We start from the raw sequence: 26,274 nt of genomic DNA, 5'->3' as shown, positions 1-26,274 counted from the left end.
GGGCGCTGTGACAAACTGCACACGTTGGAGAAGGACAACCTGTTGCTGCGAGCTAAAATACACGACCTGGAAATGGTATTTCACCGTAGCATTATCAAAAACATCACGTCTCAGTGATTTTAAAGGTGTTTGCACATAAAACGGAAATCTTTGGCATCAACATGTTTGGATTTGTAGTTGTTCACATTTCACGCTCCAGATATCAGAACAAAGACACTTCATGATATGTTAAAAGCCGCTTTTCCACTCCTGCACCGACCGTGGGGGAGCCTGTGCATGCAGAGGCCAGTGGAGTTTCCACTGTCACCACCGGTCTTACATCACCATCCAGGTCGATATGGACCACTGATTTCCCATGAGCCAAGCAGGGTCACATGACCTGAGGCAGAGTCTAGAGCTCAGTCTGTATTATTGAACACAGCACAGTCTAGTCCAGAGGTGGGCAATCCCGGTCCTGCAGAGCCACTGTCCTGCATGTTTTAGGTTTCTCTCTGCTCCAACACACCTGAGTCTGATGATCTGCTCGTTATCAAGCAGCTGATGATCGTCACAGTTTGATTATTATTAGACTCAGGTGTGTTAGACTCAGGTGTGTTAGACTCAGGTGTGTTAGACTCAGGTGTGTGAGGGGGTAGGGAGGAACCTAAAACAAGCAGGACAGTGGCTCTCCAGGACCAGAACTGCCCCCCCCCCCCCCGATCTGTACTATGACTTTTTTGGGGGCTCATTTTTTGGACACACTATAACATGACTTTTCTTAACTTTTTTTTTTTATGCTACGACTGCTTTAGACAGGCTCTCTATGACTGATTTAAGCTTTTTTTGGACAGATTACATTTTGTCTTTTGACTTTTTCAACCTCCTATACACAGGGGGTGGGCAAGTCGGGTCCTGGAGAGCCACTGTCCTGCATGTTTTAGGTTCCTCCCTACCCTCACACACCTGAGTCTGACACACCTGAGTCTGACACACCTGAGTCTGACACACCTGAGTCTAACACACATGAGTCTAACACACCTGAGTCTAACACACCTGAGTCTAACACACCTGAGTCTGACAATGATCAAACTGTCACAAGCATCAGCTGCTCGAGCAAATCATTAGACTCAGGTGTGTTAGAGCAGAGAGGAACCTAAAACATGCAGGACAGTGGCTCTCCAGGACCAGAACTGCCCCCCCCCTGCTCTAGAGTCTCTGGTTTATGTTGCTAGCTAAACATCAAAAGTGATTCACCTGAACACATCTTAAGAGTAGCCTGTTTCTGGGTGGAGCTAACTGTAATTCTAGCATGGCTGTTTCAAGTTCCAGGCGTCTGAGTCTGTTTGTTCTCTGTGGGCTGAATGGATAGCGTTTACACAGAGGCAGCACTTTATGGCGGGTTTTAGAGCAAAACTGCACGATTGTAGAGGGCAAATATGTTTTTTTTTTGTTGGTTTTTATCCAAATTTCTTTATGACATTTTTGCAGACAGGCAAAAAAAAGTGCAACAGTTGCAAACTGCGTCAGAGCGTCTGCTTTAAAGTGAAATCTAAAAACCCCAACATGAATCCCACCATCACTCCCAACAGCCCTAATAAGAAGAACCCTTCTGTGAGAACCTTAACTTCTCTAACCGTAAACATCCAACTGTTGTGCGTCGGTGGAGAAACATGTTTCCATCTAAGGAGAATGTTGCGTCTGGGGAGCAGGGTGGTGAAGAAGATAAGCCCCAGCTCACAATGGTATTGGACAGACGGCTAATGTATGTGCTCAGATGTTTCTGTTTGATGTTTTCTGAAACCATTATGGTTCTCGAATGTCAGCACAAATTAACTCCTATTATCACCCTTATTCAAAAATCATCGGTTTGTTTGTTTGCGTTCTGCAGGAGAGGGACAGTGAACGTCGCAGGTTGGAGGAGCTGGTGGAGGAGAACATGCTCCTGGAGATCGGACAGAAACAGAGTATGAACGAGTCTGCTCATCTCGGGTGGGAGCTGGAACAGCTGACCAAGAACCACGACAACACCGACACAGAGAGTAAGACATGCACTTGTCTCTGTCGCGCTCTGAAACCTGTTGTATTTGTGTGTGTGCAGAAATGCTATTCTCTCTATTTCGTCCAAACCAAAGTGTGTTTTGTTTCTCTGCTGCAGCTCGTAAGTCGTTGGTCCATGAGCTGAACGAGTGCGTGTCCAGTCGGGTGTTGAAGCTGGAGAAGGAGAACCGGGAGCTTCAGGCGTCTTTAGAGGGACTGAAAGAGGAGAACCACCTCCTGCAGGAGCAGCAGCTCCACACCCAGGAGCTGGACAGGGAGAACCAAGGCCTCAGCAAGAAGGTAGGAAACCTGATTTTCCCCCTTTCGACTGAAGGCCTCTCTGCTGCCAGCTAGTTCCCAGCCAACTTCCACCCACTGGGAGCATTTTATGTTGTAATCATTTGATGCTTTTGCTGTTTTTATCTGTACACACACGGTGCTTCTAACATCCCCCTCCTGTCTGCGACTTCACTCAGAGGTGGCAGGGAGACCAGAGGTACTCTGGGTCCTATTAGAGCAGAAGTTGGTAACTTTATATAACATAAACAAATCTGTATTTTTTCATATTTACCGAAACTGTCATTATATCCTGACAGCTCTCCCTGAATGCCCCTGAATGCCCCTAATGGTACCTGGAAGATTCGAACACTAGAGTCTAACAAGAAGTCCTCAAACGTCTCTCTTAGAGCTTTCATGCACAGAGTACGAGGTATAATCAGTAACTCGAGGCGTGTTATTAGGCATAAAACAATCTTTTTTTTTTTACTAAAACCTTCAACATAATATTTATGACCTTCCGTTATGATAATAATCACTAAAAGTATGCTCTGTGTGGGAAGCACACTCCCTCATACACACCAAATATGTTCAAAACTGCTGATTTCAGGCACAGACTGCTCCCCCTGGTGGACGACCGTTACAACTGGTTTCACGCGGTGCGGTGCTTATGAGCGTTACGAGTTGTTCACTGCGTCACATCTTGTCTGTTTGTTAGTTGGACCGTCTCCAGGTTCTATTGGACCAGGAGAGACTGACCAATCAGGACATGGAGTCTCTGGGAGAGGAGATATTGAAGGAGAAACAGAGTCTGGAGAGAGATATGCACACGCTGAGGGCAGAGAAAGACAGACAGGTATTACACACACGCACACGCACACGCACACACAAACAGGTACATGGGTACAACAATGTTCATTATAAGAAACCATGATGCTTCCTGTGTTCACACCTTATTCCACTCTTCCCGTCTAATCAGATCTCAGAGTTGGAAAGTGAGAAGCAGCACCTCTCTGAAGCGGTGGCGTCCCTTCAGGAGCGCGCTCAGTCAAACAGCGAGGCGAGCGTCCGCGAGGTGGAAACGGAGAACCGCCTGCTGCACCAGAACATCACTGACACGAGCTCCCGATTGGCCAGCTTAGAAATCCAACTCAAACTAGCCAACGAGGACGCAGAGAGGCTGAGGGAGAGGGCAGGGCGGTGTGAAGAAGTGGAGCGAGAGGCGGCAAGGCTAGAAAGGAGCAGGGACGCACTGAACAGAGAGGTAATGATAGCACAAATATGTTCTATACAGTATGTTAAGTATAATGCGTTCTTAAAAGCTAACTGAATTGATACAAATATTACTATATTAGACATACTTCTCTATCTCGCTTCTAGGTGGCCTCTCTGCGTGCATGCAGCGAGCGCTCCGAGGCCCTGGAGAAGCAGGTGACCTCCCTGGAGCAGGAGGTGCACAGGCTGAAGCGGGAGGCAGAGGAGGCCCAGCGGGAGCAGCAGCGACTGGGGAGGCAAGAGGCAGAGAACGGCCTGCTGTCAAAGGAGAATCTGGACTTGCGCTGCTCCCTGGAAAACCTGCGCTCCTCAACCGTCCGTCTCGCCACCCTACAGGAGGAGCATCAAAAGGCCCAGAGAGAGACCCAGGATCTGCAGAGGATCCTGGAGGAGTCCAAAGAGGAGGCACAGGGAGAGAGGAAGAGGGCGGAGAGGCTCGAGCAGAGCGCAGCAGCTCTGAACCAGGAGAAGCATCGCTTGGAGGAGGATATACAGAAGAGAAAGGACGAGAGGGAAGAGGATGAGCGGGAGAGGCAGGAGGCCCAGGCCAGGGAAGAGGAACTGAGAAGGGAAGTAGAAGAACTGAAAGAGGAGCGGAGGAGAAGGGAGGAAGCTGAAGATGAGAGGAGGAAGATCCAGTCTGATTTGGAGCAGTCGGAGAAGGGAAGGAAGCACCTGGAGAAGGAGAGCTGGAGGATCAGAACGCTGCTGGAGGCGAAAGAGACCGAGCTGGAGGAGAAAGCCCGGAGACTGGCCACAGTGAAGAAAGAGGGCGTGATGCTGAGTAAGGAAGTGGATCGACTCAAGGAGGTGTCGGTCAAAGCCAAGGAGCTGGAGAGGGAGAACAAGGAGCTGCAGAAACAGGCCACTATTGATAAGAGGACTCTGGCCACACTGAGAGAGGTGAGAGGACAAAGCCTCATACCACAAGGGTGAAGACGTTATTCTTTATTTCTGACACGGGGTAAAAGATGTTGATGGAGACGGACTGACCTGCTCTACATCCAGTTTTTATTCCAAGATTAATATTGGCCTCACATCCAGACTAATCTACAGAACGCATAGTTTTAGCCCTGACATGCGTTTTTATCACCTCTATGGAAATGTGGATGTGGTTGAGTTTCACTGCTGTGTGTCATAAATGGTGCGTGCAGGAGCTGGTGTCGGAGAAGCTGAGCGTGCAGCAGCAGAGTGTTGAGTTGGAGAGACTCAGCGAGGACCAGGAGAAGATCGGCCTGAACCGAGAGAAGCTACTACAGCAGGAGCACACGCTGGAGGACAGGTACTTTCCTCTAACATGCCGGTGTTTTGGTCCCACTGTAGGGCTACTGATCAGACGGACATGCTGCGTTTCATGTGAAGAATGAATCCCAGACAGGTGATTGAGTGATTTCTGTGGCGGACATGTCAGCAGGTACAGGCTGCTGGAGACTCGTCTCGAGGAAACTGTCCAACAGACGATGAAGATCAAAGAGGAGAAGATCTCGTGTCTGGAGAAGAAACTAGAAGAGAGCAACACTCTCAACGCTCTGCTACGTGCTGAGCTAGCCACCGTGAGGACACGCAGACGCATTCTTACCAAGAATATTCCAAGATCACAGTGTTGTATTGTAGAGTATGTTATAATTTTTATAATTTTTTGCCCAGGGGGAAGATAACCATAACTCCCAGCAGCACTCAGGAAGTGACCGAGGTCAAGCCACAGCTGAACTGCTCCGCATCAAAGATCATCTCATCGATCTGGAAAAGAATGTAAGACTTACTGCATAAAACCTCAAGTCTTCATCCGCGTTATGTGGCATATTTAATGTTTTTATTATATATATATTTATATTATTTTTGCTCATCTGTTCGATTACTGGACCATCGTTGTCACAGGAATGACTTGATGTGTCTCATTTCGATGATTTCTTTAAGGGCGCCCTCCCACTGTGCCTCCGTCCCGTGCCCCGTGCTTTAGGGTCCTTGTCCCCCCCTCCAGGCCCGTTTGTACTCACACTACCTGGGCCTCGGAGAATGCTTCTTGCTGCCTATACGTCATCACGCCGTAACACGTCACACGCATTGATGACGTCATGGCGATGCGTGGCTTTGTTTCCAGATCTTTCCGTAGACCTCGGAGTTTTTGTGCGTCTTGTCGACTGTTTTTGAATCTTTTCATCGACCAAATCTGCAGTAAACACTCCACCTCCGCATCACACCAACGTGAACCTTTCACCGCCATTGTTTGAAATGTCCGCGCATGGTCCCTCCTTCTTTTTTCTATGTCCCAACAGGCGCACAGGAAATGACCTCAGAACCGCCGTAGGCCTCGTGCTCGTACACGTGCGCACGCTCTTGCTCGTACACGTGCAAACGTGCTTTACTAAAGCCCACCTCTCCCAAACGGGCCGTGGACGGCAACTGTATCGCTCCTAGACGTGGTACGGTTGCACTCACACTGGTCAAAGGAACCAGACTTTAGCCGTTAAACGTGCTCGGGCACGGTACAGATGGACAGTGAAAGTGCGCTCTTCGTAGCTCTGTGATTAATTGTTTCGGTGTCTTTATTTCCTGTAGAATTCCTCCCTGCAGACGGAGAACAGTCTATTGAAGGGGCAACTCAAACAGCTGGAGAACCAGAACACATCTCTTAACAACCAGACGTTGGCACAGCAGCGACACACCAGCACCCTGCAGGAGCAGAATTCAGCCTTACACACTCAGACGGCCAAACTACAGGTGAACAACATCCAGTTCAGTCACATCAACTGGGCATGTTAGTGGCAGGAATATCAGTTGTACTGTATTTCTTTTCCCCTAATGGATTTCTGTGTATCTTAGGTGGAGAAATCTACAATCTCCTCTCAGAGCGCATCTCTCATGGCCCAGAATGCCGTGCTGCAGGGCCAAGTCACCGCCTTGGAGTCGGAGGTAGAGTCGTGGCAGAGGCAGCGTGAGGAGGCGTGGCGAGCCAGAGAAAGCGTGCTCAGCGACCACGAACGCCTGCTGAGCGTGCACGAGAGCCAAGCGCACGAGTACGAGCAGCTGATCAGTCAGCACGCTGCGCTGAAGGGCAAACAGAGGGCGCTCGAGGGTGAACACAGGACGCTGCACAGCAAGTAAGTGAAGGATTCACCTTACTAACAGTAAAGAGAGGCTTTGATAATCACGAGGTCAGAGAGCTCTCTAAAGGACACAGGGAGGAACATTTAGTAGATAATGAAGCTAATAACGACAAAGATCATTTAAGGGAAAGATCTCAAATGAATCCAGTCCTCCGTTAAATTCACATGGCCTTAAATCATCTTCTGATCATCTTCCTGTAACGTGACGTATTGAAGCAGAATATGTGGGCGGGGTTTAGTTACAAGAGGAATTTAAATCAAATCCTTGAAACTTGATTTACTGCGAAAAAAAGTGTCTTTGCGAATATAATTGTGGAAGATATGGTGCTGTAATGTATTGACAGTCACTGGTTGTTTGGCAGGAAGTAAGTTTTAACACACCGCACACCCTCACCTGCGAAAAAATGATACCTCACCACACACACACCTGTATTAGGATATAACAGTCGAGTGAGGTTTTATATGATGCCCATGGAAAGCTAGTCACCCCGAATCAAAATTGATTGGATACATTTATGCCAGGATGAAATATTTTAGATATTGAGATGAACATACTAAACTATTTCTTACATATTGAGCAATGTAACAGATGATAAATGAACAGAACTTGGAAAATATATACCGTATTTTCCGCACTATAAGTTGCACCTAAAAACCTCCAAATGTCTCCAAAGCCGACAGTGCTCCTTATAATCCGGTGCTCCTTATATATGGACCAATATTGAGCCACAACAGGTCTCCAACTACGGTGAGCAGCCGCCGACTCTATTTTCCCCCGTAGAAGAAGTAACGCGCGGTGCATGTTGAGATATACGACTGCGTGAAGCGTGCCGTTTCATTTCCATGTGTGTGTTTGTGTAAAGAGCCCAAAATGGCTCCTGTTAAGAGACACGCTTACGACGCAGAGTTTACACTCATAAACTCAATATTGATGCGTATCTGTTTCATCATTTTCTTTCCTGTATTTGTTAAAACTGTGTCCGTGGGCATCACAGGTGAAGAAACTCAGCTCCATGGTATTAAATGCTTACGTAAACTGTAACTACACAAGAGGCTTGTTATCAAAGCCATTTTCACCTGGAAAGAAGTAACGTCTGTGCTCTGCAGGTACGGTGTTCTGCTGCAGCAGAAGGAGAAATGGGAGGAGCAGAAGGGGCTCAGCCGCAAAGAGAAGGAGGAACTAAACCAGGAGATCCAGAAGAATCGGCTTCTACAGCAGGAGAATCTACAGCTGAAGACAGAAGTGGACAGGTACTTAAAGAGAAAACCCACGCAGACACGGGGAGAACATGCAAACACCACACAGAAGGGAATATTAATGAGAACGTTTTAAACAATACACCTTACACATTTCACATTTTACATGTACAAGCATGGGAATGGTTAGCTTACGGTACAATGTAGCCATAGCATGGTTGAGGTCAGAGGCAGAACCTGTCAGCACGGTCAGCTAAGAGTTTTTAAAACCACTGGAGTCGATCACTTGATCTCACATTAGTAATCTTTTCTTGCGTCTGACTTCTTCCGTCTCCACTTTCAGATTAACGGAGAGCCGGTTGCAGCAGTCGGAGCAATGCGACGGGCTTCAGCAGCGCATGAACGAACTCAAGAGTTCCTTAAGCTCCGCCCAGCTGGAAGAGAGCCGCTGGATGGCGCGATACGACTCGCTGATGGAGCAACACCAGGGCCTGGATCTGACCATGACCAAGCTAGACAACCACTGTGAGGTAAGCTGGGCCTTTCATCCAACCAGGCGGTGGGAAGAAATAAGTGACAGATACGTCTTGTAGCAGGAGAACGCGTGTGTATCACCTCCTCTTTCTTACTTCCCTAACCTGACTCCTGTGTGTGTGTGCGTGTGTTCAGCTGCTAAGTCGATTGAAAGGAAACCTGGAAGAGGAGAACCACCACCTCCTGAGTCAGATCAACCTGCTGAGTCAGCAGAACCACACTCTACTAGAGAGGAGCATGGAGAGCAAAGAGCTGTATCACCAGGAGCAGAAACTATACATGTAACTGCACACGACACCTGTGACACTGTGCACCATGACAACACCTGTGACACTGTGCACCATGACAACACCTGTGACACTGTGCACCATGACAACACCTGTGACGCTGTGCACCATGACAACACCTGTGACACTGTGCACCATGACAACACCTGTGACACTGTGCACCATGACGACACCTGTGACACTGTGCACCATGACTACACCTGTGACACTGTGCACCATGACAACACCTGTGACACTGTGCATCATGACAACACCTGTGACACTGTGCACCATGACAACACCTGTGACACTGTGCACCATGACTACACCTGTGACACTGTGCACCATGACAACACCTGTGACACTGTGCACCATGACAACACCTGTGACACTGTGCACCATGACAACACCTGTGACACTGTGCACCATGACAACACCTGTACTTGTGTCGTACACAACACTCGTAACACAAACGTATGTTCCTATAAGTCGTATTTTTTGGGGGGAAATGTATTTTATAAAATCCGAGACCAAAAACAGACATTTCATCAAAGGAGAAAGTCATTTATATTCATCGCCTTGGCAACTACCTGGGCGTGGAGACGTAACGTCACCGTTGACTCTCTCTTTCTCCCGTCAGCTCGTTGTTCAAGCACCCGTTTGTGAGCTTGATCCTCTGCTGTGGTCATCGAGCTTTTAGCCCGTGATTAGCTTTTTGTAGAGCATCCTCTACTTTTCTCCGGTCCCTCACAAGTTTCTTGCTCACTCCAAACTTTCTTTCTGCGGCTCCATCACCGTTTTTATCTTCAGTGGTGCCGGAGGAACAGGAGCAGCAGATACTGGCACACAAGCCTAGAGCGCCCTGTGTCAGGGTGAAACATGCAAAATTATACTCTCTCACTCACTCATCTTCAGCCTCTTATCCGGGGTCGGGTCTCGGGGGCAGCAGCTCCAGCAGGGACCCCAAACTTCCCTTTCCCGGGCCACATTAACCAGCTCTAACTGGGGGATCCTGAGGCGTTCCCAGGCCAGTGTGGAGATCTAATCTCTCCACCTGGTCCTGGGTCTTCCCCGAGGCCTCCTCCCAGCTGGACGTGCCTGGAACACCTCCCTAGGCCAAATTATACTGTATATTTTAATATTTAAGTCGCAGGACCAGCCAAACCATGAAAAGTGCGACTTTTATTCCGTAAAAGCCCCTACTGACGTGTACGAGAGCGCTAAAGAAAAGATGATATAACCTCGACAACAAGCTGCTGTCACGAGTAGAACACACGTCCATAAGAGCGATCTTAACAGAAAGGAAAGAAATATTGACAAAGCTCAGAAATAAATGCATTGTGCCTCCAAAGGTAAGCTGTACTCGAGTACACCATGACATTAAATAACACGTTTCTGTGTCTTTCCTTCTGTGTCTGTCTTCATCTAGCGATAAGCTGAACGCTCTTCGTCGTCAGAAGGAGAAACTGGAAGAGAAGATCATGGACCAGTACAAGTTCTACGACCCCACGCCTAAAAAGTAAAGCTCTGATCAACACGTTTAACCTGGAATAACTGTGGTTTGCAATTTACTGCAGGCTCAGCCGAATACAGGGTACAAAATTAACGTTTTTGTCCATTGGCCGAATGGCTAATGGGTGTCCTGTAAATCTAACAGCCAACAGCATTTGGATAGGGGGTGGTGATCAGAGTTCCTATGCAGTTTGGAGAAGTCTGGAATTTAATTTGAGTCATTTCCAGGTCTGGAGAAGTTTGGAAAATGTTTGTTTGTGTTGTTTCCAGACTAAATACCATTTAAGAATTGGTATCAGATGTTTAATATTGAGCGACAAATCCTCAGACAAGTCTGGAAATTTGAGTCTTAGGGCGCCCTCCCACTGTGCCTCCGTCCCGTGCCCCGTGCTTTAGGGTCCTTGTTTTTTTTTTGGGACTCATTGTGATGCGGCATGACCCCGTTTAGTCGACGTTGCATGGTCCCTCCTTCTTTTCTCTAAGTCCCAACAGGCGCACAGGAAATGACCTCAGAACCGCCGTAGGCCTCGTGCTCGTACACGTGCGCACGCTCATGCTCGTACATGTGCAAACGTGCTTTACTAAAGCCCACCTCTCCCAAACGGGCCGTGGACGGCAAGTGTGCTGCTCCTAGACGTGGTACGGTTGCACTCACACTGGTCAAAGGAACCAGACTTTAGCCATGAAACGTGTTTGGGCACGGTATGGAGGCACAGTGGGAGTGCGCCCTGAAAAAGTCTGGAACTTTAAAATGGGACATGTGAAGGAACCCTGGGTACTAATTTTGTCCCCCGGGCCGATGTAACCGCTTGATGTTGCTGTGTCCCGTCAGGAGGAGTCAGTGGTCCGGAGCTAAAGCTTTAGCAAAACTGATCAAACCCCGAAAGGAAAGCAGCAGGGAAAGAGGCGCCGACCGAGACAAGGACGGAGGCAAAGAGCGAGAGCGAGCAAAGAGCGCCCCGGACATCCCACTACCCTCCCCACCTCCCCTCCTCCCCCCTGAAACCCCACCCCCGCTCCCCCAGCGCACAGTAAGCGACACGCAGGACAGCAGCCATGCCCACAGTAACCATAACAACCACAGCACCAGCACCAGCAGCAGCCTGGGACCCCAGAGTCCAGCGCTCACGCCCATCAGCCGAGGTAAACCCACTCACGGACAAACGCATCAGAAAGTAACAAAACCTTCTCCTCACGCAGCTTTAATGACCAGGAGACGTCTGGTGACATTATATCGAGGTCTCTACGCTGATGGACCATGACTTCTGCTCAGACGCACCTCCCTGTTTGCTCGTACAGAGGGCGCCGTTGACCACCACATACCTGACTGACAGTTGCCGTACGCCTCTGTTTCTCCCATTAACATCCACTTCAGCTGTTCTCTGCTCTAATGCATGATTGTACTTAACAGGTTTCTGGTTTCCTTGTTTTATTCTAATGGATCTTTGCATGATGTCTATTGTTTTGCATTCTGTCAATCAAACACTTAACCAACTGTTTCCTTTGATCATCATTTCATCGTTTCTTTACATTTCTCCCTCCTCTCTCTCTCCCTCCTCTCTCTCTCCCTCCTCTCTCTCTCCTCTCTCTCTCTCCTCTCTCTCTATCTCAGCTCCCCCCGCCTCAAAACGGTTCAATTTTCTCCGCAGTAAAAGTCAAGAGAAACTCCTCCCCTCCTCCTCCTCCTCCTCCTCCTCCTCCTCCTCCCGTCCCTCCCTCTCTCTCACTAGAAGACTGCGATTCTGGTCTTCCACTGACATCACAGCCGACGTCATCACTAGCCAGCAAATCTCAGCCAACGGAGTATTCTAACAAACCCTCCCTCCTCATCATCCTTTTTTAAAGCATACACATCATCATCTTCATCTTCATCCTCAGTGCCACCCACACATCAGACAACACTCAACACACACTGTGACTCTCACACCACAACATAAACACTAACGCAGTCACAGGTTGCACACGGACAAACATACAGAACACACACGAGCAGGTGCGGGTGTGAGCGAGCCAGTGTGACTAGTAAGTAGCAAGAACACACATGTGTAGGTATTGTTTATGTGTGTGTGTGCACGTGTGTGTGTGCACAGCAGACACGCCTGCATACATCTGTCTGTCAAGAGTTGTTAATATGTGTGTTTAATGCTTTTACTCTGTTAACTTGGTGAAGATTAAAGTACTAAAGGAACAGTTCACCTAAAATCAGAAACACACTTTTCCCTAATTTTACACATGTGACTGCGGTTGGTGAGTACGGGAGCCCTGAAGGGTCATACAACAGAACGATAGTGTTGTCTATTAACTGGGCTTGGTTATTTGTCCTTTCTAGGGCGCACTCCCACTGTGCGTCTGTGCCGTGCCCCGTGCTTTAGGGTCCTTGTCCCCCCCTCCAGGCCCGTTTGTACTCACACTACCTGGGCCTCGACGAAAACCACCACAAAAAGATACAAAATGACCACAAAAAGACGCAAAACGACCACAAAAAGACGCAAACCCACCACACCCAAACTTTCTAGACCTGCAGAAAAGAGGAAACGTGTGTTTTTGATTTTAGGGTGAACTGTCCCTTTAAGAGCAGATCTCCCGTCTGAGCTGTGAGTTGCTTGAAGATGTGTTCGCTTCACAAAGCTCTGCTGCAGAGTTTTGTCTTAATTAACTCAGCTGTGACAGGTCACCATAGCAACCATACACCTCTCCCTCAACTTCTTCTGTCTGCTCGTCTTTACCCTTTTGTCCATCGATCCCTTAAAAGCGTTAAAAGCACCGGCACCAATTTCAGTTCGTGCGGCTGTGTCACTCACAAAAGAAGAAATTACTCCGTGTTCCTCCTGCGAATGAAAAGTTCAGTTCATGAGCAACAAACACTTCTGCTCAAGTCGTCACACGCAGGTATTTTGTCTCTACAGCCGTACTCGGTCTGTAATGACCAGTGCCCACCAGTTCCCTGCCTTTGGTTCTGTTAATCTACATCCGGGGTGTCAAACTCAGACCCGTGGCCCAAATCTAGCCCGCAGTGCAACTACCGTATTTTCCGCACTGTAAGGAGCAGCACATTATAAGGAGCATAGCACAGACGCTACAGTGGAGGCTGGGGTCACGTTCTGCATCCATTAGATGGAGCTGCGCTAAAGGGAACGTCAACACAACAGTCAGGGGAGGTCGTCTTGTTGCTTCCTGCACTTCGGCACCATTGATTGGTTCATGTTCAACTCTCTGGCTGCTGCTCTATTCCCGTGTTCTACTGCGTGACTAATGGCCTTGAGTGTAAACTCTGCGTCGTAAGCGTGTCTCTTAACAGGAGCCATTTTGGGCTCTTTACACAAACACACACATGGAAATGAAACGGCACGCTTCACGCAGTCGTATATCTCAACATGCACCGCGCGTTACTTCTTCTACGGGGGAGAATAGAGTCGGCGGCTGCTCACCGTAGTTGGAGACCTGTTGTGGCTCAATATTGGTAATCAGTGTTTGTCTCAGATGTTTCCTTCCTCGACTCTGGAAGAACAAAAACTGTCATTTTTGCATTAAACCTAAACGTTTTTATCATTTTCATTATTGCACGTGACAGGACTTTGCATAAGGCAGGCTGTGTGTTTGTCTGGTGCTCCCGTGTTTTTACAGCGTCACTGGTTTGGTGTTGAGATGACGCACTGTGACGCACCAGTGACCCCTGTAACCCGATACCACACTGACTGGTCCGCTCCAGCACGCCTGAAACACTGAATGGACTCCTAATGTCTCGCTTGGCTTTCCTGCTGCTTTATGTCTCACACACACACCACGCGTGTTACCGTAATACTGTGGCATACAGGTCCAGAACAGTTCCTCACAGCGTTCTGATTGGTCTGCAGGTTTGACTGACAGGGGCCGCGGCGGTTATCGTAGCTGCACTCCAGGAGGCAGCAGTGAGAGTGTCAATGGCGAGGGCGGACATGGACAAGGTAATGGCTGCATTAATGCTAATTCTGATAACATTCAATGAAGTTGATGACAGAAGCAAAGATATGTTGTTTGGTAAAAGGTGAAAGAGCCTGTTTTTCAGTATCCAGCTGTAAGACGGGACGTAACGGCCTTTAAAATAAGATTTCCGGGTCCGAGCCTCGTGTTTCTCCACCGCAGCAGTGCCGCATTCCCCGTTGTCTGAACAGATCTGAGGTTTTAAGAAACAACGTACTTGAAAGAGATAAAAAAGACGTCTTACTGAACAATGAGGTGATCCTGATCGTTCACATGTTCGGCGGTTGTGTCTGTTTGGTTTCAACGGAGTATTTGGACCCGGAAATCTTATTTTGAAAGGGTGTTACGTCAGACTGAACAGCCGGGATTCTTTTAGGACGAGACATTGCTTTGCTCCTTGCAGACAAGTCGAGTTAAGTTTATTTATATAGAACAATTCAACAGAGAGGCAATTCAAAGTGCTTCACACAGAAAACATTCAAACAAACACTTAAAGACTGACTTCTTTGAGTTTCCTGCCTCCAGGTCAGAACTACAAAGCCCTGAGCTCCACTCCCAGCCATCCCTCACCTTCACTGGGCTTGACTAACACCTCCAGCTCCAGACTGGGACAAGGCCCCGCCCGCAGGCCCAGAGGTAAGCCAGGTTATTTAGTGCGCCCTCCCACTGTGCCTCCGTCCCGTGCCCCGTGCTTTAGGGTCCTTGTCCCCCCCTCCAGGCCCGTTTGTACTCACACTACCTGGGCCTCGGAGAATGCTTCTTGCTGCCTATACGTCATCACGCCGTAACACGTCACACGCATTGATGACGTCATGGCGATGCGTGGCTTTGTTTCCAGATTTTTCCGTAGACCTCTGAGTTTTTGTGCGTCTTGTCGACTGTTTTTGAATCTTTTCATCGACCAAATCTGCAGTAAACACTCCACCTCCGCATCACACCAACGTGAACCTTTCACCACCATTGTTTTAAATGTCCGCGCATGGTCCCTCCTTCTTTTTTCTACGTCCCAACAGGCGCACAGGAAATGACCTCAGAACCGCTGTAGGCCTCGTGCTCGTACACGTGCGCACGCTCGTGCTCGTACACGTGCAAACGTGCTTTACTAAAGCCCACCTCTCCCAAACGGGCCGTGGACGTCAAGCGTGCCGCTCCTAGACGTGGTACAGTTGCACTCACACTGGTCAAAGGAACCAGACTTTAGCAGTGAAACCTGTTTGGGCACGGTACGGAGGCACAGTGTGAGTGCGCCCTGAGACACAGGCCTTTATTCAGGAGCTAGCATGGTTGTTAGTGTATGAAAATGAAATGTGTGTGTTAACAATTTTCAGGTCTGTTATTTGATGAAGACTCCCGCCACAGCACCCCTGACTCTATGTGTGGTCACCATGGCAACACGGGAGGTCGCTCCGGGTCGGCAGACTTCAGCCACAACACCTCCAGCTCCAACTCACCCGTCAACTGCAGAGGTACGCACAGTTTAACAGTTAAAAAGTCATATTCAGCTGGATTTTTGTATGAATAAGTATGAATGTTGCTGAAATCGTCTCTAAACAGCATTATAGTGACTGTATGTCTAACCGTCTTAGACACATCAGATCGTCAGGCTCGCTCAGCCAGCCTCTCCAGTGATGACGTCATGGGTCTCAGCCAATCACAACAGACTCTGTCACGTAGTTCCACCCTTCCATACGACCACGCACCCCAGAGGGCCCAACCACAGCGCGTAGGTGGGGTTAGGAGCAAGACCCGCCCGTCTTCCCCTGGAAGTGAGATGGTGACGCTGGAGCAGTTTCTGCAAGAGAGCAACATTCAGTCACCTCCTATGGTGAGAAATATATGTTTAATTAACAACGTTAAATTACCTAAATGGTTTAAAGAGAACTGCCTCACAGTAAGTAAGAAACACTCACCACTGGGACAGAAACAGTCATCATCACAGAGTTCCCATGAGCCACTAGGGCTCCACAGAGACGTCTGACGCTGGAACTGAGCTGAGGAAGGCAAAGCTCTGGATCTACCGCTCAGTCCTGGTTCCTACCCTCACCTGTGGTCATGAAAGCTGGGTCAGGACCCAAAGAACCAGGTCCAGGTCAGGACCCAAAGAACCAGGTCCAGGTCCAAGCGTGTGAAATGTGTTTCCTCAGGAGGGGGTCTGGAGTCTCCCTTAGAGAGAGGGGGAGAAGTTCAGCATCCGTGAGGAACTCGGAGTAGAGCCGCTGCTCCTTTGCGTTGAAAGGAGCCAGTTGAGGTGGTTCAGGATCATCTGGTAAGGATGAACCCTGGGCGCCTCCCTAGGGAGGTGTTCCAGGCACGTCCAGCTGGGAGGAGGCCTCGGGGAAGACCCAGGACCAGGTGGAGAGATTAGATCTCCACACTGGCCTGGGAACGCCTCAGGATCCCCCAGTTAGAGCTGGTTAATGTGGCCCGGGAAAGGGAAGTTTGGGGTCCCCTGCTAAAGCTGCTGCCCCCGCGACCCGACCCCGGATAAGAGGCTGAAGATGAGATGAGAGGACAAATCCAGTGCTTTTGACTGTGTTTAGTCGAGCTGGAGTCCGTTTCAGCCTCGTCATCCATCAGAAGTAATGACTCTGAATCAGCCCTAACACATGAACATTTTAGATCCGCTCTGGGAAACAGTGATTCAGTCTCAACAGTCTTTGAATAATGTATATACGTATAAACTGCAGCCAGGACTGTTGCCAAGCAACACACTCCAGCCCATAGAAAGTCAATTTAAGTGAAGGACACAAAGGAAAACTTGCAGCGTTGCACGAAGAGCATAGAAACGTTCTCACAGCTCAGTTTAAACAACACTAACAAACAGAAACCACCAGCATGGGCATCGATCACCGGCACGGCACGGTCGATACGGGGCCGTTAAGGAGGCGAGGGAGGAAACGGATCAAAAGAATCCAGCTGCAGGAACAACCACAGGTCTTTATGTCTGTACGTCCGTCTGTGGACAGACTTTAAGCGTCGCAGCCGAGCGTGAAACTTCACAAACGTGTCGCTGAGATCATCACGACCAAAGTGGGTGTGGTCTGAGGAAGGAAGTAGAGGGACAGGAAGTAAGAGAGGCGACGCTATAATAACAATAATGACTTTATTTGTGTGGAACCGTTAAAAACAGTAGTTTAGAAAGTGCTTTGACTGCGCAAATCAAAAAACACACACATATATACACGCGTGGGTTGGAGGTTAAAGTTTATGGATAATTAGGGGCGTGGCCTCTTGAGTGACAGCTAGCCTCTGGCCCTCACTTCTCCTCGGAGGTAAACGTCAGCCAGATGGACGTACGCCCCTCCCCCCAACGTCGTCACATACATGCCGTTTTTTGGTAAAAGGAAATGAGGCGGAGTCAAAGTCTGACAAGATGGAGACTGCTGTAGGCGGCGTGTGTGCGACGTCCATTTTGGATACACTGTATGTGTGTACCCTTTTCCTTTTTAATGTTTGCGTTTTCTTTGTTCAGGTGTCGACAGGAAGCAGGGAGGACCTGATGACTGACTATTTCACCAGAAGTCCCGCCCCCTTGGCTCCAGCTGGCAGAGATCAAGTGACTCCCACCAGCTATGTCACGCCCACCGTACAGTCGTCCAACCAGAGGCCGGGCCAGAGCGTCAAGCCCTCGCCCCGCCAGCCTGTGGGCCAATCCCCAGCCTCCGGCCCGCCCGTCACCCAGAGAACCAGCCAATCCCTGAGCAGGACTTTCAGCCTGGCCTCTGCTGACTTGCTGCGCTCCAACGGACCCGACAGCTTCCGTGGAAACGAAGGCCAATCAGATGGGGTTGTTCGGAGACAAGGGGGAGGGGCTTCTGGGAGAGAACGCCCTCTCTCCGCTCGTCTGGCCGGTCCGACCAATCAGCACGGAGACGGCGGCTTCTCAAATCCGCCCATTCACCATTCGTCCTCTCTCAATCTGCAAACGGAGCGATACGCGGAGAGGGAGCGAGACAGAGGGAGGACCCCCGGCACTCGGAACGGCCCCCCCACGTCCTCCCCTTACCACCACCACGGAGAGGTCGCCATGGTGACCCCTGTCAGGGCCGTGCCTGCCACGCGGCCCGACGAAGCCTCAGAGCACGGCGAGGCGTTTAGGGACGGGCGACCGGGCGACTCCTCCCACTCAAAGAAAGACGACGAGAGAGAGAGGTGCGGCTCCGTCGAACGCCCCAAAAGCACGCCCGCCTCCCCCGACCCCAACAACGACCCGCAGACCGTGTGGTATGAGTACGGCTGCGTCTAAACACCGACACCAACGGACGTCTGCGGGCGCTGTAGCTCTTGGAAGTCTACGGTAAAGGTAAAGCTTTCTGCTCAAATGCAACATCGACTGGAACTACGTCTAATTCCTGGACGACACGTTTGAACTCCTCTCTACGTAAAAGGACTCGTGAGTTCAGTTTGTGTTTTTTTGGGAACACATTTTTATGAATGAACAACCAAACCTGACGCCAACACAGCCGAGTGAATCAGGAACGAGCCGCCGGGGAATTCACCTTTAAACACTTGATTCGCAGAGTGAATTTCCTGAATCAAAGACGGACGCCACGACACTATAGATGCTCTCTAATAACGCCGGGCGCTCTTTAGTTCCCACCATGTTCACTGTGATCCAGCGATTAGCCGGAGCCCAAAGGAAAACGACCGTGTTGCTGTTTTTTTTTTTTAAATAAATGAACTGTGGATGTTTTGATGTGATGATCAAAGATCCAGATCCAGGAGACTTCATCCATCTTCAGCCTCTTGTCCCTGTCGGGGTCTCGGGGGGCTGGAGCCGATCCCAGCTGACATCGGGCGTGAGGCGGGGTCCACCCTGGACAGGACGCCAGTCTATCACAGGACACATAGAGACGAACAGAGACAGACAACCATTCACACCTACGGGTGATTTAAGAGTCATCAATGAACCTTTATTTTTTAAAGAGTGCGAATTTTAACACCTACAAAAATGAGAGCTGAGAATCCTGAGAACACTTAAAGCAGAGGACACACACACACATGGGGGGACCACGATAACAGGAAGGGCTGAGTCTACGAGCTGGAACTCTTCGACTGTCAGGCCCTGCTGAAGGTTACCCCGGAAGACACCGATTGTGCGCCACGAATTAGCCATCACCGAGAGAAGCGACGGCGAGCAGAAGCGCCAGAGCGACTGAATGTACCGGATCCTCTCCCTCTGAGCAAACACTGGAAAACAGGAGCGAGAGACGCGGAGGAAACGGAGGGATCTGAGCAAAGAGGGTTGGAACGAGTGAAGGAGGGGTGTGGATGGAGGGAGAGAGAATAGATTGAGGGATGCTGGGACGGAGAGAGAGACAGATATAGAGATGGACGGAGCGACGGGAGGACGGAGAGGTAAACAGGACAGAGACGAGGGGGCACCTCCCAGTTAAATTACAGTCTTTCTCCCTCCATCTTTAGACTCTGTCCCAGCATGCAACACTCTGACACTTTACTGGAAACGTTGCTCGCCCCGGGCCAACACTAGTTTCACACACACACGCACACACACACACACACACACACACACACAAACACAAACATATATATATAATGATATATACAGACATAGAGGAATTGTCCTTAAGGGGCTTGGTTGCGGCTTCGCTAACCATTGAGCTGGACACACACACGCACGCAAACACACACACACACGCACACACACACACACACACACACACACACGCACACACACACACACACACACACACACACACACACACACACACACACACACCACTGGGTAAACCACTTTGTTTTGGTAGGGTGTACTGCTGCACGCTAGCCAGGCAGTTGTTAGCGCTGCACAACACAGAGAGGGATCCAGACTGTGATGTGGATCTGGATCGTTGGTGTGTTTGTAAAATAACTGAATGCACCAAGTGTTTGAAAGATTGTTCTGTCGGTTAACACGACTTTGTTCTCGTTACATAACGGGTCCAAGTTCCTCTGCTGAATCTCTGACTTGATACTCGCGTACGTTCTATTTGTCGTTCAAACGACGGGGAACACGGCACTGCGGCGTCGCACAAATACGAGGCTTGGACCCGAAAACGGTATTTTGAAAGGGTGTTTCGTCACAACTTAACATAGGGCTTTTAATTTGAAATGGAAACAAGAAGTGATGCGTTTGATACCAGAGAGAAGAGAGGAGCACTGTCACGTTTAACTGAAACAGGTCTGAACCACACACACACACACACACAGGTGCACACACACACACACAGTTCAAGGGAGACGATGAATCCCTGATCTTTAGCACCTTTATTTTGGGTTTTTCTTGTAACTCATCTTCCTGAACACGATTCACACGAGTCCAGATTCCAGCAGAGACGCAGGAGTGACTCACGAACACTTGGTGTATTTTAGTTTTACGCCCGCTGACGCAGAGCGATGATAATGTAAATGAAAAACACTGAATCTCGTGTTGATGACGCTGAGCTGAGTCTGTGCTGCTGTGAGTGAATACAACCCTGTCCCTGCTGCGTTACACACGAGCGCAGACACTTTCCTGACTGACGACGAGGAGGAGGAGGAGGAAGACGCAACACTGGAGGTGTGAAAATGAACATTTGACTGGAATCCATCACCAACCTTGTCGCTAAATTATGTCCCCTGTAACATTTGTACATGACGTTAGATTTTTATAAACGGGGCGAACGTTCAGAAGACTCGGGACACGTTTGTGTAAAAGCTTCTGGAAACTTCACCGTGTTTGTTGATCCAGATCATTTCCTGTAAACTGGTAAAAATCATGAATGAAACACTGTAGATCAACGTGTGTGTGTGTGTGTGTGTGTGTGTGTGTGTGTGTGTGTGTGTGTGTGTGTGTGTGTGTGTGTGTGTGTGTGTGTGTGTGTGTGTGTGTGTGTGTGTGTGTGTGTGTGTGTGTGTGTGTGTGTGTGTGTGTGTGTGTGTGTGTGTGTGTGTGTGTGTGTGTGTGTGTGTGTGTGTGTGTGTGTGTGTGTGTGTGTGTGTGTGTGTGTGTGTGTGTGTGTGTGTTGCCGTTTAATGTCTGGGTCTTTTTCAAATAAGCCAACAGAAATCCAGGAGAGTCGCTAACAGCCGGATGTGGCTAACAGTGATTAGCTCAGGGCAGCACAATGAAGGCATTCAAAGGTCTTACACAGTCCCGTGCCCCAGCACGTTCCACGGCTAAAGTCTGGTTCCTTTGACCAGTGTGAGTGCAACCGTACCGCGTCTAGGAGCGGCACGCTTGCCGTCCACGGCCCGTTTGGGAGAGGTGGGCTTTAGTAAAGCACGTTTGCACGTGTACGAGCACGAGCGTGCGCACGTGTACGAGCACGAGGCCTACGGCGGTTCTGAGGTCATTTCCTGTGCGCCTGTTGGGACGTTGAAAAAAGAAGGAGGGACCATGCGCGGACATTTCAAACAATGGCGGCGAAAGGTTTGCATCGACTACACGGGGTTGTGGCGCTTCACAATGACTCCAAAAAAACACAAAGCCAAAAGCGTTCCCATTTTTCTGCGCTGCTTTCCATTATGTGGCTTGTAAACAAAGCCACGCATCGCCATGACGTCATCAATGCGTGTGACGTGTTACGGCGTGATGACGTATAGGCAGCAAGAAGCATTCTCCGAGGCCCAGGTAGTGTGAGTACAAACAGGCCTGGAGGGGGGGACAAGGACCCTAAAGCACGGGGCGCGGGACGGAGGCACAGTGGGAGGGCGCCCTAAGAGACTTACCTACTGGCCCCTGTACCAGCTCCTCTCATAGTAAAGTCCATTACAGTGGAAGGAGCCCATTGGTGCTTTGTTGTGTGTGTAGGGACTCTTCTCATGCTGCTGCAGAGGTTTGCTGTTATTTTCAGCAGCATTAGTGGTTAAAAAAGACCTTTGAATGCCTTCACCGTGCTGCCCCGAGCTAATCACTGTTAGCCACGTGCTGAAAAAGACCCTGGGATGATTTTACGCTGGAGGCGTCTCTGCTTTATTTGTTTCCTGAACCTTTTCGGCTTCAGTTTGCTGACGTCAAGAAAAACAGATTGGATTCTGATATTGCAACAACACCCATCGGTGTGTGTGTGTGTGTGTGCGCACGTGTGTGTGTGTGTGTGTGTCACAATATTACTTTTTCCTCTTATTGGTTTCCTGAACAGTGTGTGTTAATCTGCTTCCCTGTTCACCAGTGTGTGGCTCCATTGTCCCTCGTGGTCGTCAGACCCGCTCAGCGTACAGAGCGACGCCGCCACACACACACACACAAACACACACACACACACACACACCAGGGCGACTCTGGTGGTGCTGCCCTCTCAGCGGGCCGGCGGGCTGACTCCCTTAAAGCCCACCTGCTGGAGGACGCGGAGCATCTGCAGCAGCGTCACGGGAGGGAAGTGAAAGGCAGAAGGTGAAGTTGCGCTGACGTCACTCACACTTCCTGCTGTCACTGGAACGACTGACACTTAAGTTCACTTTAGGACCGTTGAGCTGTGACTACTGATTAAACTAAGACTCGTGGGACTCAGGAGGAAGTGACGTGGATGTTGTTTCACCCAGAAAAGCTTTTTGGTAATAAAGGTTTCCAAACTTGAACCGGTGCTCACACTGGCATCTCTGTTTCAGGACGGTTCCTCACGAACTTTGTCTGTTTTAAAGTGTTAATGTCGTTAAACGAGCTCCATGTGGGCCGGGGTTGCCTCCACACGGCTCTCACTCACCCCCAAACTTGTCTTCATACACACACACACACACACACACACACGGACAGAGCAGCTATCAAAACAAACAGAGGAACTAATAACCACACACACACGCGTGGAGGGAGAGTGACGCCATTACTCCACTATGTCCTTACAAAGCAAATATTTGTTTATATTTAATTAAACTATAATTAATGTTCTGGATGTTGAATACGGCCTCTTTATAAAGCACGTCCTCGCCACTGAAGAGGACACTTTAACACACGTTTATGCTCCTAGAGGACACTTTAGCACACGTTTTGGCTCCTAGAGGGCACTTTAGCACACGTTTTGGCTCCTAGAGTACACTTTAGCACATGTTTTGGTTCCTAGAGGACACTTTAGCACATGTTTTGGCTCCTAGAGGGCACTTTAACACACGTTTTGGCTCCTAGAGGGCACTTTAGCACATGTTTTGGCTCCTAGAGGACACTTTAGCACACGTTTTGGCTCCTAGAGGACACTTTAGCACAAGTTTTGGCTCCTAGAGGACACTTTAGCACACGTTTTGGCTCCTAGAGGGCACTTTAGCACATGTTTAGGTTCCTAGAGGGCACTTTAGCACACGTTTTGGCTCCTAGAGGACACTTTAGCACAGGTTTATGCTCCTAGAGGACACTTTAGCACAGGTTTATGCTCCTAGAGGACACTTTAGCACAGGTTTATGCTCCTAGAGGACACTTTAACACACGTTTTGGCTAAAGTGGGTGTATAATTATTATTTAAATATATCTTTTAATAAAGATTCCACACATTAAACCTTTACAGGGTCATAATATCTCAGTGTGTGTTCACAGCTGAACAAATATTAATGTTTCTTAAAGAAGTGAAACACAGACACAAGTTTCCCTGTCAACATGAAAACATGATGATAGGATGATAAAAACAGAACGGGACTTATTGGCACACGCGTTTGACATTTGCGGCGTGTGCGTGTGTGTGCGCGCTTCCGGAAGAGACCATGCGCGCCCGTCCGTCCGTGTGTGTGTGAGAGTGTGTGTGTGTGTGTGTCAGAGCGACACAGAGCGCAGCGGCTCCGGTTGCTGCAGACCTTCACTCCGGAGACATTTGGTGAGAAACGCGTTTTTATTTCATTTAATGTTTAAAAAAAGAAAGAAAAGTGATTCATGTGCGCGCGCACTCATCCAGGGGAGGTTTAATCTCCATCTGATCGATCTCCGTTATTACATGTGGTGTTTTATGGCTGCAGGGGCGGCGGGTTCCTGTTGAATATGGATTATTATCATGATTATTGTTATTATGGAGCGATCACCGTGTGTGTGTGTGTGTGTGTGTGTGTCAGAGAGCCTCTCCGGGAGTTGCGGGTTATGGATCTGAACTCTCAGGTGGTGTCAGGTGCGGCTCTGCTGTTGCATGAGTCAGGCACAGATCAGCCTCCATCACTGGCTCCATGAGTGAAGCTGCATCAGCCTCACATCCAGTCCAGCCCAGAGCCGATGGACCCCAGAGCTGCACGTGATACTCAGAGAGAGCTCGTGTGTGTGTGTGTGTGAGACATCTGTAGGACCCTTCACATGTTCACCTGTGCTCTATGAGACCAGACAGGGGCAGGGGCGTGCACAGACTTTCTGAAGAGCAGGGGCGGAAAGGAAAAAAGGGCACTTTAGCACATGTTTTGGCTCCTAGAGGACACTTTAGCACACGTTTTGGCTCCTAGAGGACACTTTAGCACACATTTTAGCTCCTAGAGGACACTTTAGCACACGTTTATGCTCCTAGAGGGCACTTTAGCACACATTTTGACTTCCTAGAGGACACTTTAGCACACGTTTTAGCTCCTAGAGGACACTTTAACACACATTTTAGCTCCTAGAGGACACTTTAGCACACGTTTTGGCATCTAGAGGGCTAAGGAAGGGATAATGCAGCCTCCAGCGAGTGATTCATGACCCTGTCAGGGATTATTTTGCCACATTCCCGTTGGTGTAACATTTATCATCTCGTTGCATCTTTAGGAGATGGTGAACACCGTCAGACAGAACCTGAGGATTCATTTGAGATGCAGTTCAGCACTGACGTGGACGTTTTCCAGTCATAAATCTATAATAATGTTTGTTAGCTGCTTATTTTAATGTTGAAAGCTTCGAGTGGATGAGGTCTCAGAACACTACGGTGGAAGTAAACGATGGCCATGCTCATACTTACTAAGTCTCATAGGTTGTTGCAGCAGTTTTTGAGTTGATTCAGTGATAAATTTAACTGTTTTTACCACTTGAGGATTGAAAGTTCCTCTAAAATCCCACATAAAGAGACTCGGTCCTCGAGGAACACCGCAGAACAATCCATGCTGTGATTTGGGACAAAACAGACTTTTGACATTTGGAGATTTCTGCAGGAATCGAACGTTTGTGTTGTGTAAACTGCCCAGAAACCCCCGTTACTGTCAGTGTCTGTAGAAAAGCTCCTCCGTCCTCTGAACGCTCCGGGTCTCCAGTGTGTGGTTGTAGAGTTTCACGAGGCTGCGATGATCCTTGAGGTCACAACGGCTCAGTTTAGACGGGGAAACGGCTCCTGTGAGGACGAACGCCATGACGCATGAACACAGTTGGACTCAGTGAATCCTCGAGACTCAGCTTTACACTCAATTTATGCAAATCAGGACTCTTTACGGACCCGAGTGTGCAGAAACATTTGAAAAATTAACTTTAGAACAGGTCAAAATGACACGTTTGTACCGCAGGAGATAAACTGCATGCCTGGATTATCCTAAAGTGGGCGTGTCTGTCCGCTGCGCTCCTCCAGCTGTGATTGGTGTTACTCAGGGCGCACTCCCACTGTCCCTCCGTACCGTGCCCGAGGACGCTTCACGGGTAAAGTCTGGTTCCTTTGACCAGTGTGAGTGCAACCGTACCACGTCTAGGAGCGGCACGCTTGTCGTCCACGGCCCGTTTGGGAGAGGTGGGCTTTAGTAAAGCACGTTTGCACGTGTACGAGCACGAGGCCTACGGCGGTTCTGAGGTCATTTCCTGTGCGCCTGTTGGGACGTAGAAAAAAGAAGGAGGGACCATGCGCGGACATTTCAAACAATGGCGGTGAAAGGTTCACGTTGGTGTGATGCGGAGGTGGAGTGTTTACTGCAGATTTGGTCGATGAAAAGATTCAAAAACAGTCGACAAGACGCACAAAAACTCAGAGGTCTACGGAAAGATCTGGAAACAAAGCCACGCATCGCCATGACGTCATCAATGCGTGTGACGTGTTACGGCGTGATGACGTATAGGCAGCAAGAAGCATTCTCCGAGGCCCAGGTAGTGTGAGTACAAACGGGCCTGGAGGGGGGGACAAGGACCCTAAAGCACGGGGCACGGGACGGAGGCACAGTGGGAGGGCGCCCTCACTGCCTGAGCGGTCCAGGGTCGTCTCCCCCTGCTGTAACTGAAGTGTCCTGTTGCTCATATCTTATTT

The 26,274-nt window shown here is 49.3% G+C and overlaps 1 protein-coding gene across 2 annotated transcripts in view; it reads left to right on the top strand.

Moving 5' to 3' along the window:
* The window catches only part of ccdc88c (coiled-coil domain containing 88C), a 52,071-nt gene extending 32,698 nt beyond the window's left edge, over positions 1-19,373 (top strand). The window contains exons 11-31 of one of the 2 annotated variants that reach the window (XM_083924284.1): positions 1-75; positions 1,868-2,018; positions 2,135-2,316; positions 3,011-3,148; positions 3,272-3,556; positions 3,673-4,470; positions 4,722-4,849; positions 4,979-5,120; positions 5,215-5,319; positions 6,127-6,288; positions 6,391-6,668; positions 7,782-7,925; positions 8,215-8,401; positions 8,541-8,686; positions 10,101-10,190; positions 11,016-11,326; positions 14,038-14,127; positions 14,669-14,779; positions 15,472-15,609; positions 15,730-15,968; positions 17,616-19,373. The exon at positions 1-75 is cut by the window's left edge and continues 72 nt beyond it. In XM_083924284.1, the coding sequence (XP_083780410.1) occupies positions 1-75; positions 1,868-2,018; positions 2,135-2,316; positions 3,011-3,148; positions 3,272-3,556; positions 3,673-4,470; positions 4,722-4,849; positions 4,979-5,120; positions 5,215-5,319; positions 6,127-6,288; positions 6,391-6,668; positions 7,782-7,925; positions 8,215-8,401; positions 8,541-8,686; positions 10,101-10,190; positions 11,016-11,326; positions 14,038-14,127; positions 14,669-14,779; positions 15,472-15,609; positions 15,730-15,968; positions 17,616-18,389 (4,674 nt within the window). In that variant the 3' untranslated portion in view covers positions 18,390-19,373. Of the gene's footprint in view, positions 76-1,867; positions 2,019-2,134; positions 2,317-3,010; positions 3,149-3,271; positions 3,557-3,672; positions 4,471-4,721; positions 4,850-4,978; positions 5,121-5,214; positions 5,320-6,126; positions 6,289-6,390; positions 6,669-7,781; positions 7,926-8,214; positions 8,402-8,540; positions 8,687-10,100; positions 10,191-11,015; positions 11,327-11,795; positions 12,206-14,037; positions 14,128-14,668; positions 14,780-15,471; positions 15,610-15,729; positions 15,969-17,615 lie in introns of those variants that run through there. The other variant, XR_014593421.1, reaches the window with a different exon arrangement.
* The last annotated feature ends 6,901 nt before the right edge of the window (positions 19,374-26,274 follow it).

This window comes from Echiichthys vipera (genome assembly GCF_963691815.1).
Source record: "Echiichthys vipera genome assembly, chromosome: 12".
In the NCBI taxonomy this organism is placed as follows: domain Eukaryota; kingdom Metazoa; phylum Chordata; class Actinopteri; order Perciformes; family Trachinidae; genus Echiichthys; species Echiichthys vipera.
Note: the sequence above shows the minus strand (reverse complement) of the source record. Positions and strands in the feature narration are given on the sequence as shown.